The following is a 17,691-nucleotide window of genomic DNA, read 5'->3' as shown; positions in this document are numbered from 1 at the left end:
TAAATATTTTTAGCGTACTTTTTTACAGTTTGATCTGTAATTTTCTGACATCTACACTGCAAAAAGACCCCAGATGTCTGAAAACCTCTGTCAGATGCTGGCAGTCTTTCTCGCTGATTCTTTTAACAGAACAAAGCCAGACCTCGTTAATCATGGCTTGCAGCTTAAATTGCCATACAGGCAGACAAGTCGAAAACATGCAACGCTGCAGCATTGCATGTTCCTCCATTCATGTTCCAAATTCTTATTTGGAATTTCTTACCCAAATAAGAAATTCTTCAAAAATGTAAACACTATTTTCTTTTTTCCTTCAAGTAAAAATAAAAATAGAATAGCCATCTGTGTCTGTTTGTGCCCATGACTCAGTGCCAGTCTGTGACTCTACGGTTCCTTCATTCCTCTGACCTGGTTGGAAAATCACTAATCCCAACACAAGTCAACCATTTATTAAATTGCTTCCATCCTTCTTTTCCTTTCTAACTTCAAAATAACAAAGACATTTTAACTGATTTATCAACACGACGCAATACTTGTTTTGTGCATAAAGACGACAGCAGGTGGCGCCATACTATAACAGATTTGTGTAGATGCACCCTTATTTAATCCCCGCCCTGAGCCAAATTCTGTGGTTTGGAAAAAGCTCAAGTAATACAATGCTTAGCAAAATTGTTCACTACCTTTGATTTTTTTTTCTTTTTTTTTTTACATTTGTCATATCACAGCGGCAAACTTTTCCCCATTTTGTTAGTATTTTATGTGATTGACCAACACAACATAGGGGATAATCTTGAAGTGGAAGAAAAATAAAATATAGCTTTCAATTTTTTTTACCAGACAAATCTGAGTTAATACTTTGCAGAACAATGTTTGCTGCAGTCACAGCTGAAAGTGTTTTGGGATATTCCTTTACCAATTTGGCACGTCTGACTGAAATCCTGCCAATTCTTTTTTAAAAATTGGTCAACCTAACTCAGATTAAATGGAGCACAATGCATCCAAATTCTTGCAAGAGGCTTTAAATTTAAGTCTGAACTTTGACTGGGCCACTAATCTGTGAAAACACTGTAATCTGACCCATTTTACTGTACCCATCTTTACTGGCATTGCCTGCTAGAAGGTTAACTTTTCCACAATCTCTCAATTTTTTTCTGTAAACTCTGTGTCACTGTCGCTGCAGAAGAAAAGTGTCCCCAACTTCTGCATTTTATTCAGGTACATCAGAGCAAAGAGGTCAAGGTTACAAATGTACAGTACACTTTTCAAAATAGTACTTGTGAAAACTTAGCAAAACTATGTAATATTTTCCTTCTACTTCACAATGATGAGTAATTTGGTGCACAAAAAATTCCCCCCAAAACTATTTCTAAGTCTGTTCTTGTGACATAACAAAATAAATATAATAAAAAGGTTGAAGGGACATAAACACTTTTGCAAGGCCTTTATATTTGGCATTCAAATTAAAGTTCGGAAATGTGAATGGATGTTCTTAAAAACCAGACTTTCCAGGAATGTTGCCAAAGCAAAACGTGCTGGACATACATGCCTGTGCAAACATCAGTGGTGAGAATGCCTTCAAGTCACAACAAGACAAAAGAGACCCGCCAGCTAAGCATACCTGCAAGAACAGCTTCCTGGTTTTAGGAAGCTGTTCTTGCAGGTCTCTGCAACATAAATTCTTTACTCTGTCAGAACGTTTTAGAAATGCTCAAAAAGCAAAAGTGTGTGAGAGTGGGATCTGTGGGTTTTTCTGCGCAAACAGAAAATTGTAGCAGCTGCCATGTTTGTTTAGGGCTGTTGTTGGTTTGTGCTTTCTGATGAGCAGCTAAAGAACTGCAAGTGTCTATATCGTGTGAGAATGTCTGTGTGTTACTTCCTGTTCCCCTCACCCCAAGTTTCTTCTTTCTTATGCTTCTACCTGGGTGGTCTGATTGCCAACACACTCATCTGGCTGCCAGCAGTTCTGGGGCTTTTGAAATGTCTGTGTCCTAAAAAGGAAACCCATAATGGTTTAACCTCCACCTCACTGTTTGAAGAAAAAAACCAAATGATTACATTTTTTACTTCTTCATCTGGTTCACCCCACCAATCACGTGTCTCGCCACAGTTCCCATAAAGCCGTGGCCCACAGGCCTGGTCCCTCACTGTCCTGCATGTTGTGGATGTTTCCCTGACGACACACACCTTAATGGAATGAATGGGTGGCTATCAGACTTCTGCTGCACTTGATAACATGCCTAGGAACTAATGCAATCATTTATTTATTGCTTTATTGGTTTTGAGTCATATAAAAAAGAACATGCATATTGCACCCCTTAATAAGTAAAAACAAAACAAAGAAAAACATCCACTTACACAGAAATATGTACAGTAATGTTAATAGATCGAGAACAAGACATTGTCTGAGTCAATAAAATTATGTTTTATATAATAATACTGTATTTATACATAAGCAAGAATGCATTTAGCTTGAAAACAAGTGGTAAGAAAACCACTGTAATTTGAAATTTAGCAATTTATATTATGTACACTTTTGTTTTTCAGGAAGTACTTTTGTGTTAGAACCACTGATGTCACTCTAAAGCAGGGGTGTCAAACTCCAGTCCTCAAGGGCCACCCTGCTTTTTAGATGTGCCACAGATACAAAACACTGGAATGATATGACTTAATTACCTCCTTCTTGTGTAGATAAGTTCTCCAGCGCCTTGCTAATGACCTAATTATAGGTGTGGTGCAGCAGAGTCACATCTAAAAGTTTCAGGGTAGTGGCCCTCCAGGGCCTTTAGTTTGACACCTGCGCTCTAAAGTCATTACCAAATTTATTTTTAATTACATACTATACATCATTTATTAACTATATAACTGCAAAAAATATATATCTGTATATTTGACAGTGATAAACAGTAAAATTGTGGCAGGAAAAATCTGTAAACAATAAAACAATTTAAAACGGACGATTTGATGTTGTTGTAAATGAATGAATCAGTGAAAACAGTTGTGGTGGTGGTGGTACTGGCATCTCCAGAGGTCATTAGGTAAGAGACATGGTGCACCCTGGATAGGCTGCTGCTCCATCTCAGAACCAAAATAACGCTAAGGCTAAAATATTTGGCACGGAAACACATTTCTCAGTTTTTGTGCTGTATTTATTCTTTAAGCCATCAGTCTGCAGCATTGCTGGTATACTTCTGGTGCAAGAAGATGTGGTGCAATATGTTGCTGACAGATTAGAGAGCCAATGTGAGGAAAAATTTGAAACTTAGATGCAACACTTCTTGAATTTACATGTTTTTGTTTGAGGAACAGGTAATTCACTTCTGAGAAGAAAGTGACACTTAGTCCTGAGGAAACACTGGGCCCAACTGCAGAAGTTTCTTTGATGTATGCAGGAAGGAGAGAGGTCCTATCAATATGTGTGGTGTGAAATGAGTGTACCAAAGTAAAACACACAAAACAAAAAAAGTCCATATTACCTTACTTAAATGCACTCAGGGATAAATCGCTTAATTTGTGGAGACATGTGGAAGTATTTGGCCATACTAACCATCATTACCTTTGGAGGAAAATGGGAAAAGACTGCAAGCCTGAGAGCAACACCTCAGCAGTGAAGAATGGAGGAATGGTGTTTTTTTGTAGAACAGTTTTGCTGCAGGTGGGTATTTCACACAATAGATAGTGTCAAGAGGAAATTCTATTATGTCAAAATACTCTGTCGACATTTTGAGAGGTCAAACACGAACTTAGACGGATCTTTCAAATCGACAATGATCTACAGCATACTGCAAAATTTGTTACAAAATTGCTAAAGCACAATTAAATGTGTTTTGCGGTGGCCATCACAAAGTCCTTATCTCAACTCCACAGAAACTATGGGTAGGGTTAAAAGGGTGTGCGAGCAAAGCGACCCACAACATTGACTCATATCAACAAGAAGAAAGGGACAAAATTCCAGGAAACTTGTTAGAAACTTGTGGAGGACAAGCAAAAGGTTTCAGTTTAACGTGCAGTTCTCCAAAGACTACGGAAATCTGATCATTTCTGATGTTTCTTTAAAATTGTACTATTAAATTATCTCTCATTCTGTGCAAATAGAAACAACATTGGTAATCCTTATGGAGCTAAAACAGGAAAAGTTTACTTGATTGAATGTCAGACAGTAGAAGTCTTTTTTTTTTAATACAAATTGTATGTAAATATCATTGTATGCAAAATACTGCATCTGCTTTGTCTAGATAGTTATTCACCCCAAAGGCTCATCAACCTTCTCAGCGTGTGATCTCACATGCTGGGTCTAGCTTCTACTTTTCTTTCTTTCTTTCGTCATTCTTTTCTTCCCCTTCTCAGTTCTCCCACTGCAGTCTACAGGGGCAGAGTGAGAGAAAGCAGACTGGCAGCAGGCAGCAGCCAGCCCGGTACCGGTTGAAACCTGTTTGGTTTGCAACTGAGAAGACACTTCCTCCGCCCAGTGCATCATCAACCAAAACCAGAAAGAACTGGAAGTTATGCTGCAGTAAACAAAAAATAAGCCCCCACCCCCCCCAAAAAAGACAGAAAGATAATACAACTTAAAACAGTCTGTTATTTCTGAGTTAGAAGATTTTGAGCAAAAGTCTTACAAGAGGAGGAATATGATGCTGCGTTCATGTCCTAGAGGGGAAAGCGAATTATACATGTAGAAAAGACCTCAATTTATATTGAATCTGTTTCTCGGTCGGTTTATCATTCATCTTCTTTTCGAACTTACTATGAGGTTAGCTTTTTTTCCGCAGACTTGCCAGATAAATTATTAAACTCCTTACAATTATGTTCCTCGAAGAATAAGACGTGTTCAAAACACTTTTTTGCTCATGGTTCCATGGTCTGGTATAGGCTACTTCCCGAATTTTCTAAAACAGATTTTGGATCCTCTCACTTATCCATTTTATGTGTGGAATCTTAATTTAAGTTGTATTAATCTTAGCACAGATATTTGTTGCTTTACAATGATTGTTCAGAAATTGTCCCTTCTTTTCCCCCATGGTCAGCAAACGCAACATTTGATAACTAGTAGGCGGCGACTACTGGAACTTGCTCTTATCTAGTCGACCAATAGGAAAGGCCCGTTAAACCCACAAACAGCTCTGAGCGCGGCTCCATATTGGATCAGACTTCTGAGAAATACATTGCTCGGGCGGGCTACCTGCTCATGTTATCTAATACACCGACAAGAACCTCATGTACGTCTAGGCATGAGGACTAACAGCAGGCAAATACCACGGTCACGAGCAAACCTTCCCCAGGACTGCTTTTCTGAGCGGCGTCATTGCCTCTGCGAACGCTGTTATTAACGGGGCTTAGAAATTAGGTTAACCACGCACCTGAGGAGCGGCTGGAAAAGTGGCATGCAGAGTGAGCAAGAAACACTTGGACTGAGATAACGTTGGCAGTAAGTGTATTTCCCTCTACAAAAACATATAAACTAAAATAAAGTATGTTTCAGTGACATAACTGATTTATTAAGGCCCAAAATACATAGTGACGCTTCACTTTAACATGTCTAATCAAGTCACCTGACCTTCTGAGGCAGAGTGAGGCGTAAAACTGCGGCGTTCAAAAACCGGCTGGAAAGGTCAAGTTTTTCCATCAACAGAGCATGGAAAATACAATAAAATTTTCTTAGGACATGAAAAGGGTGTGTAGAAAAATGCCTCATGATGTACAGCGGCATATACTCGCTGGTAGCCATCTTAGAAGTTACAGTTTATCTCTGAACTTGACTTGCTGTCCCGCTACTGTCACGTGGAAGCTACAGTTTTGCTCATTGTCTTTTTGTTGTTTCTTAAAAGGTTAACCAAGAAGGCTTGTTCCGCCTTTTTCTAGGCACACCCGCCACTTGCTAAGACACCATGAGAATTGAAAGTTGATCATGAAGCATGTTGGATCTGTTCAGTGAGTCAATAATGTAGTTTACAAACTTTCACTGCTGCTTCCAGCTACTGGACAAATAGATAGAAGGAACCTCTCTGTTTGAGATATTTTAAAGATTTTAATGTTGTCTTCCTTAAGGAAGAAGAACTTTAAGTCAGAGAACATAATGGAAAACCAAAAATTTATATCAGCCAGGGAAAGCCTAGTATGTGTATCTCTTATTTTCTCCATCCATTTACTTGTATAGCTGCAAGAAAGACTTTTGAGTTGTAAATTTGGCAACAATAAAACACATCCAAGGGGTTTGTGAAGAAGACCAGGGCAGACCGGTGATTTTTGTTTCTTGCAGGACTGGTTTGGCTCTTTGTTTTTATGTGGCTGAAATGATTGCCTGTCAAATAGACTCCTATTGATCTCAATCCCACCAGTTGGCCACAACATGCATCTGCAATATAAGCTATACTATTACCACCAGTCAACTCCACAGTGCAGAAGTTAGAAAGAAATCCCATCGCCTGGCAATTGAAGATGGAAGGTATTTGATAAAGTTAAACTGGTAGGAATTTTAACTGCATGCAGTGCCACTTGTTCTAGAAAATCCTGTAACTATTAGGAATTCAAAGATGAATTGACATTAATTTTATAATATTAGTGTTTGGTTTAATCACGTGAAACCTTTTTTACCAACCGATCTAGTCTATCTCAGCAAATGTCTGAAAATTAACTAGAGTCCCCTTTTGCTCTGTTGTTGGAGAAAGAGGCAGACCCAGCCACCAGGTCATGTCTGCACATGTGCAATTAAAATAATCACAGCACTGTTGGAAACTCAGCAACTTTGTCATATTTATCAACTTTTTAGACAAAAAAAAAATTAGTATGGGTCAAAATTGAAATCTCATTGAGTCAAGCTTTTTAAAGGTTGGTGATATTTGACGGGGATGCAACCAGTGCATTCAGTATCTGATTAATAGATTAACACAATTAAACATGCAACCAGTGCATCCCCGCCAAATATGCTAGATACCAATCAGAAGAAAAAATTCAAAGGTAAATTGGTTCTAGTTTAAATTGTAAACATGATCATAACTGCTAACTTTTATTTCAGCTTTGTAGAGACAAAGCTGAAATGAACTCGGCAAGAGGGTTGAGTTCACTAAGGGCTTTGGGGACACTAGGGTCAAACATATCAGGTTCGTCCAACTTTAATTCAAAGCTAGTTGAAGCTTTTGACTTGCAGAATCAGCTGATCTCTTTTTTTGTGGTACTTCTGAATGCACACAAAACAGACTTGGGTCTTTTTCTATAAGTGTGCTTCTTAAAAAACTTTATTGAAATAAAATCTTGTAGGTGAATAGTCAGTGTTTGAATAAATTTGTAACACTGCGCGGTGTCTTTAAATTGGATGAAACAAACTAGTGGTCTGGCTCCAGTTTATACTAACAATCAATATCCAGGCCTGACAACATGTGGCCTGAGGAAGAGTAATGCCAGGACTTCTCCTGCTGGCAAATCCAATTTCCCCTGTTCTCAGGTGGTGCAGGACGGGTCTTGAAAGCATCAAGTGTTTCAACATGTCATAGTAAAAAAAACAAAAACAAAGTGTTGACATCAGTGATCTCTGCAGTTTATTCAGGATTTGACTGAGTCAGCAACCACAGTTCTGAAGCCCTAGAAGAGCGAAAAATAACACAATATACCTCTATCTGGCATTGACTCTTTACAGTCACTCATATTTAATTATGTTTAATTGTGTTAATCTATTAATCAGATACTGAATTACCTAGGAGTTGTTATTTTAAGTTTTGCACCATGAATTTAGGTAGAATCTTAATTAGCGACAAACACTTAAAGGAAAAACACTTCAGTCTTTGATATTTTAATTGCTACTGCTATTGTGCAGGCAAGTCTTTGAAATATTTACAACATATGTTTTAGAACAAGTAGTGCTTTGTCATCGCCTTTGTTGTTGACTGGAAAATCCCGTTACTGGAGGCCCAGGACTGTTATCCCTTGTGCATAAGAAAACAGTGTTGGAAAGTAAACAGTATTAGAAAATGAACAAGAACAAATGTTTTTTTAAACGACGCTGTTTTCATTATTACACTGCAGAATCACTCTGTCACACAGTCCCAGAGTCTCCTGTACCTTTTTTTGTAATAAGGAGTCTATATTAGAAATTGATCTTAAGAATTAAGAGCTTTCCAACAGCCACTGCTTTTTTAAATGAAGCTAAATGCTTTACTACTAAATCACTTTTTCAGTCGGCTTGCTGTTTAACCATAAGGAAATATTGTATTCATGTATATACTCATAATTATTCAAAATTATTTGTTTATAATCTAAAATATTTATTTAGAGTTTAGTATTTATTTATTTAGTTATTTAGAGTTTATAGTTTCTATAGCTGTCCCAAAATTATGTGTTATATTACAAATTTATACTTCTGCTACTTGTCCACATTCCCTTTTTTGCCTATTGTGTCAAAAAAGCTTCAAGCCCAAAATTCCAAATTACTTTTAGAATCTTCTTTACATCATGTCTGTCCTGTATATCAGTTGTAAAATGTGAGCTGGTATAAATATTTTTTTTATTGCCCAGCCTACCTCAGATATGGTAAATTTAGTTGGTATGATCAACTAAATCTTATTTTTGTCTCCCCAGTGCTGCTTTCATGAGCTACATATAATTCAGTCTAGTCTGACCACTAGGAGGTGCCAGAACACCTCTAACCAAAGTCTTGGTATTAGAGGCATATGTATCAGCCTGTGTGTGTCTTCAGAGTGGAAGAGGAATGATGATCGTTTGCGACACTCATCCAGAAGAGCTTATAGGCTACATGACGTTAAGCTGTTGGCTCTAAAAAATGCTGTACTTGCTAAGGTAAAGGTAATTATATAGACATACAATTAAAGCTACATGACTATGAAGTTACAGAGAGATTAATTTTTGATTTGACATAAAAAAATCACACAAACTAATCTAAAGGAAAATACTGTGAACATAGTGAACATGCCTCGATAACTAAATTAGGATTGACTTTCAGGCATTCGGTAAATGAAACATGTGAGCCAAATGGCTGAGTGGATCAGAGGAGAAGAGTTTGGGGAGGAAAGTGTGGGTTTTGGGTAAGACTTTGTAACGTGACTGGATTCAGCAAAATCGTGACCCAACACTTAAACATTGTGAAGTAGGACAGAAAAACTTGGTGACAGGAAGTGAAAGTTCAGTGCAGCAGACCATAGTGCAACTAGGCCTGTCACGATAACAAATTCTGCTGGACGATTAATTGTCTAAAAAATTATTGCGATAAACGATAACATTGTTTCAGGACCCTTTGACATTGATTTAATGGAAATGACTAATACATGCAATTTCCTGATAGATGCACCTTATTTTCAAAAGAACACGTAACACTGGAACTGATAAACTAAATAGAACAACCAAAAATAAAATGGTTTCTCAGTCTCCATTAACAAAAAACGTACTTGAATAAAAACTAAACGACATAAAGCCAAAGTGGAAATAAATACTGCATTCAACCAAAAGAGTGCAGATAATAGTCTGTATACTATATTTCCCTTCAGTAATCACTAGATTTAAATAGAGAAAACGGGCACATCCAACTACCTTATGCAGTAGTTCACACTACACCATTTTTTGTCCCTATTTTCCTCTTATGACAATCTTAGATCGTTGGCCGATCTAACCGATCATCCTGCAGTGTGTGCAGGGGCAGATCTAGAAAAATATTTATGGGGTGGCAAGAGGGTGGCAGGGACTTCTTCAGGGATGGGAGCATATATATATATATAAATATATATATATATATATATATATATATATATATAGTTTTTAATATTTCGTATTAAAAGCAAAACGAAATATTGTTTTTAACTTGCATTGGTTCAAAATGAGCTTCATGTAGCACCGAGGCTTAAATACAATTTCTTAATGTAGTATAGTTAATTATTTTCACATCTTTTGTACTCCTGCTAATTGATATGCATATCAATTGACATGCATTGTGTCCAGAAAACATTTTATCCCAATACGAGGAGAAATCTGTCACAAAAATATTAGTAGCGCCATCATTTGTTAGTCGATATATCTTAAAATAAAGATTAGAAAACTGATGTTTGAAAAATTCTCCATGATACAAATCTATAAACAGTTTAGTTTGTGTTAGTTCTGTCAAGATACAAGAAAGGGTGAATATCTACTCATATTGGTCAATGCTTTTATTTTAAATATGCTGTAGGAGCCGTAGTTTGACAGCTGTTATAAATATCACCATGTTTTTAGAACACAGGGGATTAGCTCAGTTTTGTCGCTTGTTTTTAGGAATTGCAGCAGCTGCAGTGCGCCACAATAAAGCTGATAATCAGGTGAAGAACCAAACAGAACCACTTCTGACTGTTCGCAAAGCCAAACATCCAATAAAAGTTCCACCAAGCCATTACTAAGGCACTGGGGTCATGTTTCTCGACACGGGCAAAAGAAGGTTCAATGTCCAAACTTATTGATTGTTCTTGGTGATTTTCACCAAGCAATTACAGACATCAAACTTTCCAATCAGAAAGCACGGATTCTTCTCCGTGCTTTCTGAGGGGAAATTACGGAGGGGAATTCCAACCAGCTGATACGGCGCAACCCGAAGTCCAGCGGACATCGGAGATGATATGTGGTATCATTAATGTTTATTCAACATTTTGTGCAAAGAATATATAATTGACAAGGGGAGGAGTTGGAGCCAAATTGCTACCGCAGTTGATGCGTGACATAAATAGGTTATAATGATTTTCATTCAGTCAGGACGTTACGCTGACACTAGCCACAAGCATTGCAGGTAGATTGTAGTAAAGCATTGATTAATGCCTGGTTTTAAAATTAGTTAACTGGACTTGTAGCCATTATTTTGTGACCTTGTGGCTGGACACGACGAACCTGATCGAACCGTTATACCTAGGATTTCTGTCGGTTAAGGTGTGGTCTCTCAGGGGTTTGAAAATGGGCCGACAACTCGTGTAGTGTGCGCTGGACATTAGACTAAGGAAATGAGGAAAGGAGGGTCAGTGGAGAGCACAGGAGCTGAGACTTTTTTCTTTCAGTGTCGTCAACAGAAAGAAAAAAGTCCGGAAGAGACGATAAAGACGATAATTAAAATGAGGTCGATAGGTTTAATTTATTGTCCGATTAATTGATTTATCGTTTATCGCGACAGGCCTAAGTGCAATTATGGCGCAGACTACTACTCAGCGGTGCCATCGGTTACTCATTTACAGCCTGTTTTGCTCCAATGAAATAAGACTCCCACAGCTAGGGCAAGGAGCAACAGTGTGGCACTCCACTTTTCTTACTCTGCTGTTAAATGGACCAGAGTAAAAGCTTGCTTTTACCAGAAACTTGCATTGAATATTTTTTTGGAAACCTTCCTTCTTTTGTGTCTAAAAGAATAGTCATGACGTGCAGGTCTAAGCTTTCAGAATGTGTTTATATCGAGACATTATGACCAGTGACGAGGGAATTAAGGTGTTTTTGTGTTGGTAGAAACATGTCGTAACTCATTCTCAATGTTTTCACTGTCCCTTGTTTGTAATTTAAGCTACTTTCACTTTATTTGGCAGTTATTACTATAATTGTCACAATCAATGCAAACAGCCTCTATGTTTTCTCTTTGACCTCTTCTCTTGGGTATTGTGGTTTTATTCCATTCATCTCTTTGGCTTTGCAAACTTCCTGCTCTCAGGCAAAGGTTAAGTGTTAATACATGTATTTAACAGCATTTATGGGCAACAAAAATCATTCCAAGAGTGAAGCTCGAGCACAAACTACTACATTATGTTTTTAAGGGGGGAAAAGCTAGGAAAAATTTCAGGAAGAAAACGATCAAGATACTAGATCTGCTGCATCTGTCTGACTCCAAATTGACTGGTGACCAGGCCATTGTGAAGAAAGCCATGGTCTTATAGGTTGTTGTTCTTTCAGATTATTGGTATTGATGGATTTGTGTGCCTTGGTGTAAACATCTGAAGTTGTCTTGTTTTTAGTTAACATTTACTAATTCAGATATATTTAAATGTTAAAGATAAATTGCATAATGCAAAAAAAGGCAAATTGTGAGCTTTTTATAAAAAATTTCAATGTCTAATTTAGATTTAGCTATTTGGATAAACATACTAAAATATGAAAATGTTTGTAAAATAAAGAACTCAACTACAATCCATATCCCCAGTCTGAATCAATGATTCTGAAATGTAAAATTTTTTACCTTAATGAAGAAACAGATATTTTATGATCAAAATAAGAAAAAGTCTTTTTTTTTTTTTCATTGCAGTAATGTTTACACTCACTGAGGTTGCATCCCTGAACGACATCCAGCCGACGTATCGCATCTTAAAGCCATGGTGGGACGTCTTCATGGACTATCTGGGCCTGGTCATGCTCATGTTGGCCATATTTGCAATGACCATGCAAATCACCAAGGACCATGTCGCTTGCCTTCCTTGTCCTGAAGAAACGGAAGCTAATCTGTACCAGACCCAAAAAGGATCCTCTCCAACACCCGCCGGAGCCCCTGTTACACCTACAGTCCCTTCAGGTGCTACGGCGCAGTTCAACAAAGCCATCACTGGTATTCTCATGACACATCGGCCTGGAACAGCAGAACAGAAAACAGATCCCCAACCTGAACCGAGAGGGGTTAAAACCAACCTGGACTTTCAACAATATGTCTTTATCAACCAAATGTGTTACCATGATGCCTTACCCTGGTCTTCCAAATACTTTCCATACCTTACACTTATTCACACCCTTATTCTCATGGTCAGTAGCAATTTCTGGTTTAAATACCCCAAGACAAGTTCAAAGATTGAGCATTTTGTCTCCATTCTGGGTCGGTGTTTTGAGTCGCCTTGGACAACGAAGGCTTTATCTGAAACGGCGTGTGAGGACTCTGAGGAGAACAAACAGAGGTTGACGGGTAGTTCCTCAGGACCAAAGCAGGTGTCTTTAGAGGGGAAGGATGAAAGTCCCGACACCAACCCATCCACACCAATGCTTGGGGTCAAAGTCTCTGCAGATAAACCCATTGCAGAGGTCCCAAGCAGCATGACCATCTTGGATAAAAAGGACGGAGAGCAGGCCAAAGCCCTGTTTGAGAAGGTGCGAAAGTTCCGAGCCCACGTGGAAGACAGTGATTTCATTTACAGGCTCTATGTCGCTCAAACCTCTGTCAAAACTGTTAAGTTTATTTTGATCCTGTCCTATACTTCCACCTTGGTTAGAATAGAATTCAAGCATTATTGTGAACCAGACATAGAACAGCTAACAGGCTATAAAAAATTCTACTGTACACACAACATGGCTTTCATGCTGCACAAGTTGCTCTTTACCTACATAGTGTTGATCATAATCTATGGAATGACATGCCTATACTCCCTTTTCTGGGTGTTCCGACGCCCTCTGAAAGAGTATTCCTTTGAGAAGGTGAGGGAAGAGAGCAGCTTCAGTGACATTCCGGATGTCAAGAACGACTTTGCGTTTCTACTGCACATGGTTGACCAGTACGATCAGCTTTACTCCAAGCGCTTCGGCGTCTTCCTGTCGGAGGTCAGTGAAAACAAGTTGAGGGAGATCAGCCTCAATCATGAGTGGACGTTTGAAAAACTAAAGCAGCATGTCACGCGCAATGCACACGACCAACAGGAGCTGCACCTCTTCATGCTGTCCGGCCTGCCGAACGCTGTGTTTGACCTGACAGACCTGGAAGTGCTGAAGCTGGAGTTGATTCCCGAGGTGAGATTTTCCGCTAAGGTTTCCCAGATGACCAGCATGCAGGAGCTGCATCTGTGCCACTGTCCGGCCAAAGTGGAGCAAACCGGTTTTGCCTTCCTACGGGATCACCTGCGCCGCCTGCACGTCAAGTTCACGGACGTCGCCGAGATCCCGCCTTGGGTCTACTTGCTGCGGAGTCTGAAAGAGCTGTACCTAATGGGGAACTTGAACTCAGAAAACAACAAAATGATCGGCCTGGAGTCCATGAGGGATTTGAGGCATCTGAAGACGCTATGCCTGAAGAGCAATCTCACGAAGATGCCGACAAACATCACAGAGCTCTCCCCGCATCTCCTCCGACTGGTGGTGCACAACGATGGGACGAAACTGCTGGTGCTGAACAGTCTGAAGAAAATGACGAGCCTCATCGAGCTAGAGCTGTACAACTGTGAACTGGAAAGGATCCCTCATGCCATCTTTAGCCTGACCAACCTGCAGGAACTCGACTTGAAGTCCAACAACATCAGAACTATTGAAGAGATCATCAGCTTCCAGCATCTCAGGAGGCTGACGTGCCTAAAGCTCTGGCACAACAAAATCATCACCATCCCCGCATCCATCGGTCACGTCAAGTCCCTGGAATCTCTCCACCTTTCTCACAATAAACTGGAGTCCCTTCCTTCAGCCTTGTTTACTCTTCCCAAGCTGCGACACTTGGACGTGGCCCACAACTCCATCACAGTGCTTCCACCTGACGTGGGCCTCCTCAACAACCTCCAGCATCTGGCCATTAACTCGAACAAGCTGGAAGCCCTGCCCAAACCTCTCTTCAGATGCACCAAGCTGAAGGTGCTTTGTCTAGGCCACAACGCGCTCACCAGTCTGCCAGAGACCGTGGGTCAACTGGTGCAGCTCACGCAGCTGGAGCTTAGAGGGAACTGCCTCGACAGACTGCCCGTCCAGTTGGGAAGCTGCCGGCTGCTGCAGAAGAATGGCCTCATCGTGGAGGACCATCTTTTTGACACCCTGCCGGTGGAAGTTAAAGAGAGCATCAGCAGAGAAACAAATGTTTCCTTTAGTGGCTTATAAAACAAGATCCATCTGAAAGACACAACTACATTTCTGGAAACGTTTCCAGAAACGGGGAAACAATTGTGTAATTCATTTACTTGATCATTTCAGAGGATAAAATCGGATGCTAACATTAACATTAGGGGTGCACCGATAAATCAGCCCCGATTTCCTTAATTTTGGGAGATCGGTGATTCTCCGACACTTGCATGTGAAGTCGATCTTATCTACCTCGGCAAAGGTCTAGAAATCAACCACTCTCCTCTTGAGAGGTTTGACCGACAGACCGGCCCACCAGGCAGTTAATAGTCAGCTCTCTGTTGCCAACTCGATGACTTTCTTGCTATATATTTAGCAACATATGAGACACATAAATCGGTATCGGCCAAGATCGGCATCAGCAAGTTAAGCTTTTTAAAGATTGGTAATCATCGATCAACCTGAAAACTGCAATCGGTGCACCCCTGATTAATATAGCTTCAGAGGCATTTTTGTTGACTAGTATAGCGACAGGCAAAAGTATTCTTAAAGTTTTAAGATCTTTTTTTTTGTTGTTAAATTCATATTAAGATCTTAAGTGAGCAACCAACACAGAGTAATGTATGAGTATTTAGTAAAAGATAAAGGAGACTGAATTTTTTGTACATTTTTTGTAAACATTTTCAATTTACATGACAAATAGTCAAGGAGACCATTTGTCTTCATGAATGGATACCAAGTGTTAATTTTTTATTAGGGATGCACCATATATTGGCATTAACTGGGCCGATATCAGATTAAATACAGAGCATGAACATCATTGTCAAGTCCTGACACAATATGCTTAAGGTCATTGTTTTGCTGCCCCAGGATCAAGTATTTTCCATCTCCAACAGAATTTCCTCCAGATTAATTGCTAACAATAAAACAAACTTGTGACTGACTGGGACTCTTTGCTTGGCCTGTCAGTTTTGGTTGAAATCCATGTCTAGGTAGGTTTGCAATTGTGCCATGCTCTTTTCCAAATGAAGAATTGACTGATGATCTGTGAGATGTTAAAAGTTTAACATCTCACAGATCATCAGTAGAAACTGTTTAAATTTGTCATCGTCCTCCCTGACCAGTCTGCTGTGTTCCTTGGTCTCCAAGATACTGTTTATTCGCTAATAAACCTCTGAGGTCTTTACAGAACACCTACATCTATGCTTGAATAAAATTATAGGTAGACATTGTTGGTAATTAGTTGGCATCAGAAAGCAGGTGGTTGCATTAGACATTATTTAGGGGTATCAAAGGGAGCTGAATACAAACTCATGCCATCCTTTTCAGATTTTTAATGAAAGATTGTGAAAATCATGCACTGTTTTGCATCATCATGCATGTACTATAGTTTAGGAAGATGAGCTATGGATGTTAAAATTTTAAAAGTTTTAAGTGGTGAGAATTTATTGCAGTATCTTTAGTTGGAGTAGATTTAATAGTGCTAATGTTTTCTCTGCATACAGCTGGAACCGTACAAATGTAAATACTGCACCTAAAATTAAAACTTGTCCAATCAGGTTACTTAAGTACACCGGCTAGTGATTTTACTTCTGAACAGTGATCAGAACTACTACTTCTATTTTTTTTCTTTACTTGTATCTATTAAAGCTCACATGGAACCAAGAGTAGAACAAATGATGAAAGTAAAACCATTTCTCTCCATGAATGGCTATCAAGTGTTAGCTTTTTATTGGGGATGCACCATATATTGGGATTACCTGGGCCGATATTAATAACTGATGTTTTTCCTTGTTGCCGTTTGTGTGTGCGTTTCTTGAGGGGATTGGCCATGTAATGTTTGGTCATGACAAAAGGGGAGGGAAATATATTTGGTAAATATCGGTTATCTTGTGCCATGATGACGAGATGATTTCTACATCAATATCTAAGTCTGTGCATCCCTCTTTTTCATGGTTTCCAATGGCTAGATTTTTATTGCTAGAAGTTAATTATTTTGATGATAAAAAAAAAAATCAGAATTTTTCTATCGTGTTTCATTTTAATGCACTATGTGTTGGTCCATCACATAAAATCCTAATGGAATACACAATCTGGTGGTAATAACGTGACTGAATGTAAAGCAGTTCAAAAGGTGGAAAAGGTTTTGCAAGGTACTTTTTTCTTTTTTTCTTTTTTCATAGCTTTAAGTCATTGGAAAAAACCACAAATGTAACTTTATTCTCTTAACCAAAACCATTTGCTCCAGTGATTAAATGTAGATTTGTTTTAATAGTCTTTGTAGATACTCAGGTATAATTGTAACCATGGTTCGGTTTTTTTGCCTTAACTGCTGCTACATTTGTTTCTCCACAGCAAAAGACCAAAAATGAAATGGAATATTTTCCTGTCCGTCTGCTTTGGCAGAGCATTTTTATTTTAAAATCTCTTCTAGAAGTAAAAGAAAAAAAATACAATAAAAAATCTCAGCCCTCCTATCTTGGTGGTTTTTAACTGGTTTCTCATATTTTCTTCATGTGTATTTCTGTAGCAGACTGAATGACCTTAGAGTTGTAAAACTCAGCACCAGAAAAATACCTTTACCTCACTGTTGTAGAGATTGTACACTAAGGCCTCTGTGGTTTGTACCTTAAAGCTTTATGATGTAAAAAAAAATAAATATGAATGTCGCTTACTGATGACGTGTGTGTAGACTGAGAGCTGATAAAAGGGAAATGTGTTGGCTCTAACTTTTTAAATCATGTTTAAATATTTTAACCTGTGATTGAGAATGATCATTAGCTCAGTCACTGATGATGTCTGCCTTCATTCTTAAAGTGTACCTCTTTGTAATCCTTTTAAGTGTTCTTCAGAGCTCATATATCATGTTAGTCATCTCATGCTGCAGTTTTATTTGGCAATAAAAAGAAAATCTACATCATTGTCTGAACATTATTGCTCTTCCTCATTTGAGTTGCACCCAAC

The 17,691-nt window shown here is 38.8% G+C and overlaps 1 protein-coding gene across 1 annotated transcript; it reads left to right on the top strand.

Moving 5' to 3' along the window:
* The first annotated feature begins 5,069 nt into the window (after positions 1–5,069).
* lrrc8da (leucine rich repeat containing 8 VRAC subunit Da) lies at positions 5,070–17,644 on the top strand. Its single transcript, XM_008433355.3, has 2 exons — positions 5,070–5,422; positions 12,239–17,644. The coding sequence occupies exon 2, from the start codon at positions 12,241–12,243 to the stop codon at positions 14,764–14,766; it is 2,526 nt and encodes an 841-aa protein (XP_008431577.1). The 5' UTR covers positions 5,070–5,422; positions 12,239–12,240; the 3' UTR covers positions 14,767–17,644.
* Positions 17,645–17,691: the final 47 nt, after the last annotated feature.

The sequence above is a fragment of the Poecilia reticulata genome, chromosome 17 (genome assembly GCF_904066995.2).
Source record: "Poecilia reticulata chromosome 17, P_reticulata-male-v2, whole genome shotgun sequence".
NCBI lineage: Eukaryota > Metazoa > Chordata > Actinopteri > Cyprinodontiformes > Poeciliidae > Poecilia > Poecilia reticulata.
Note: the sequence above shows the minus strand (reverse complement) of the source record. Positions and strands in the feature narration are given on the sequence as shown.

Excerpts from the sequence above, each read along its gene's own strand:
- lrrc8da (XM_008433355.3), top strand. The coding sequence starts at position 12,241 with ATGTTTACACTCACTGAGGTTGCATCCCTGAACGACATCCAGCCGACG.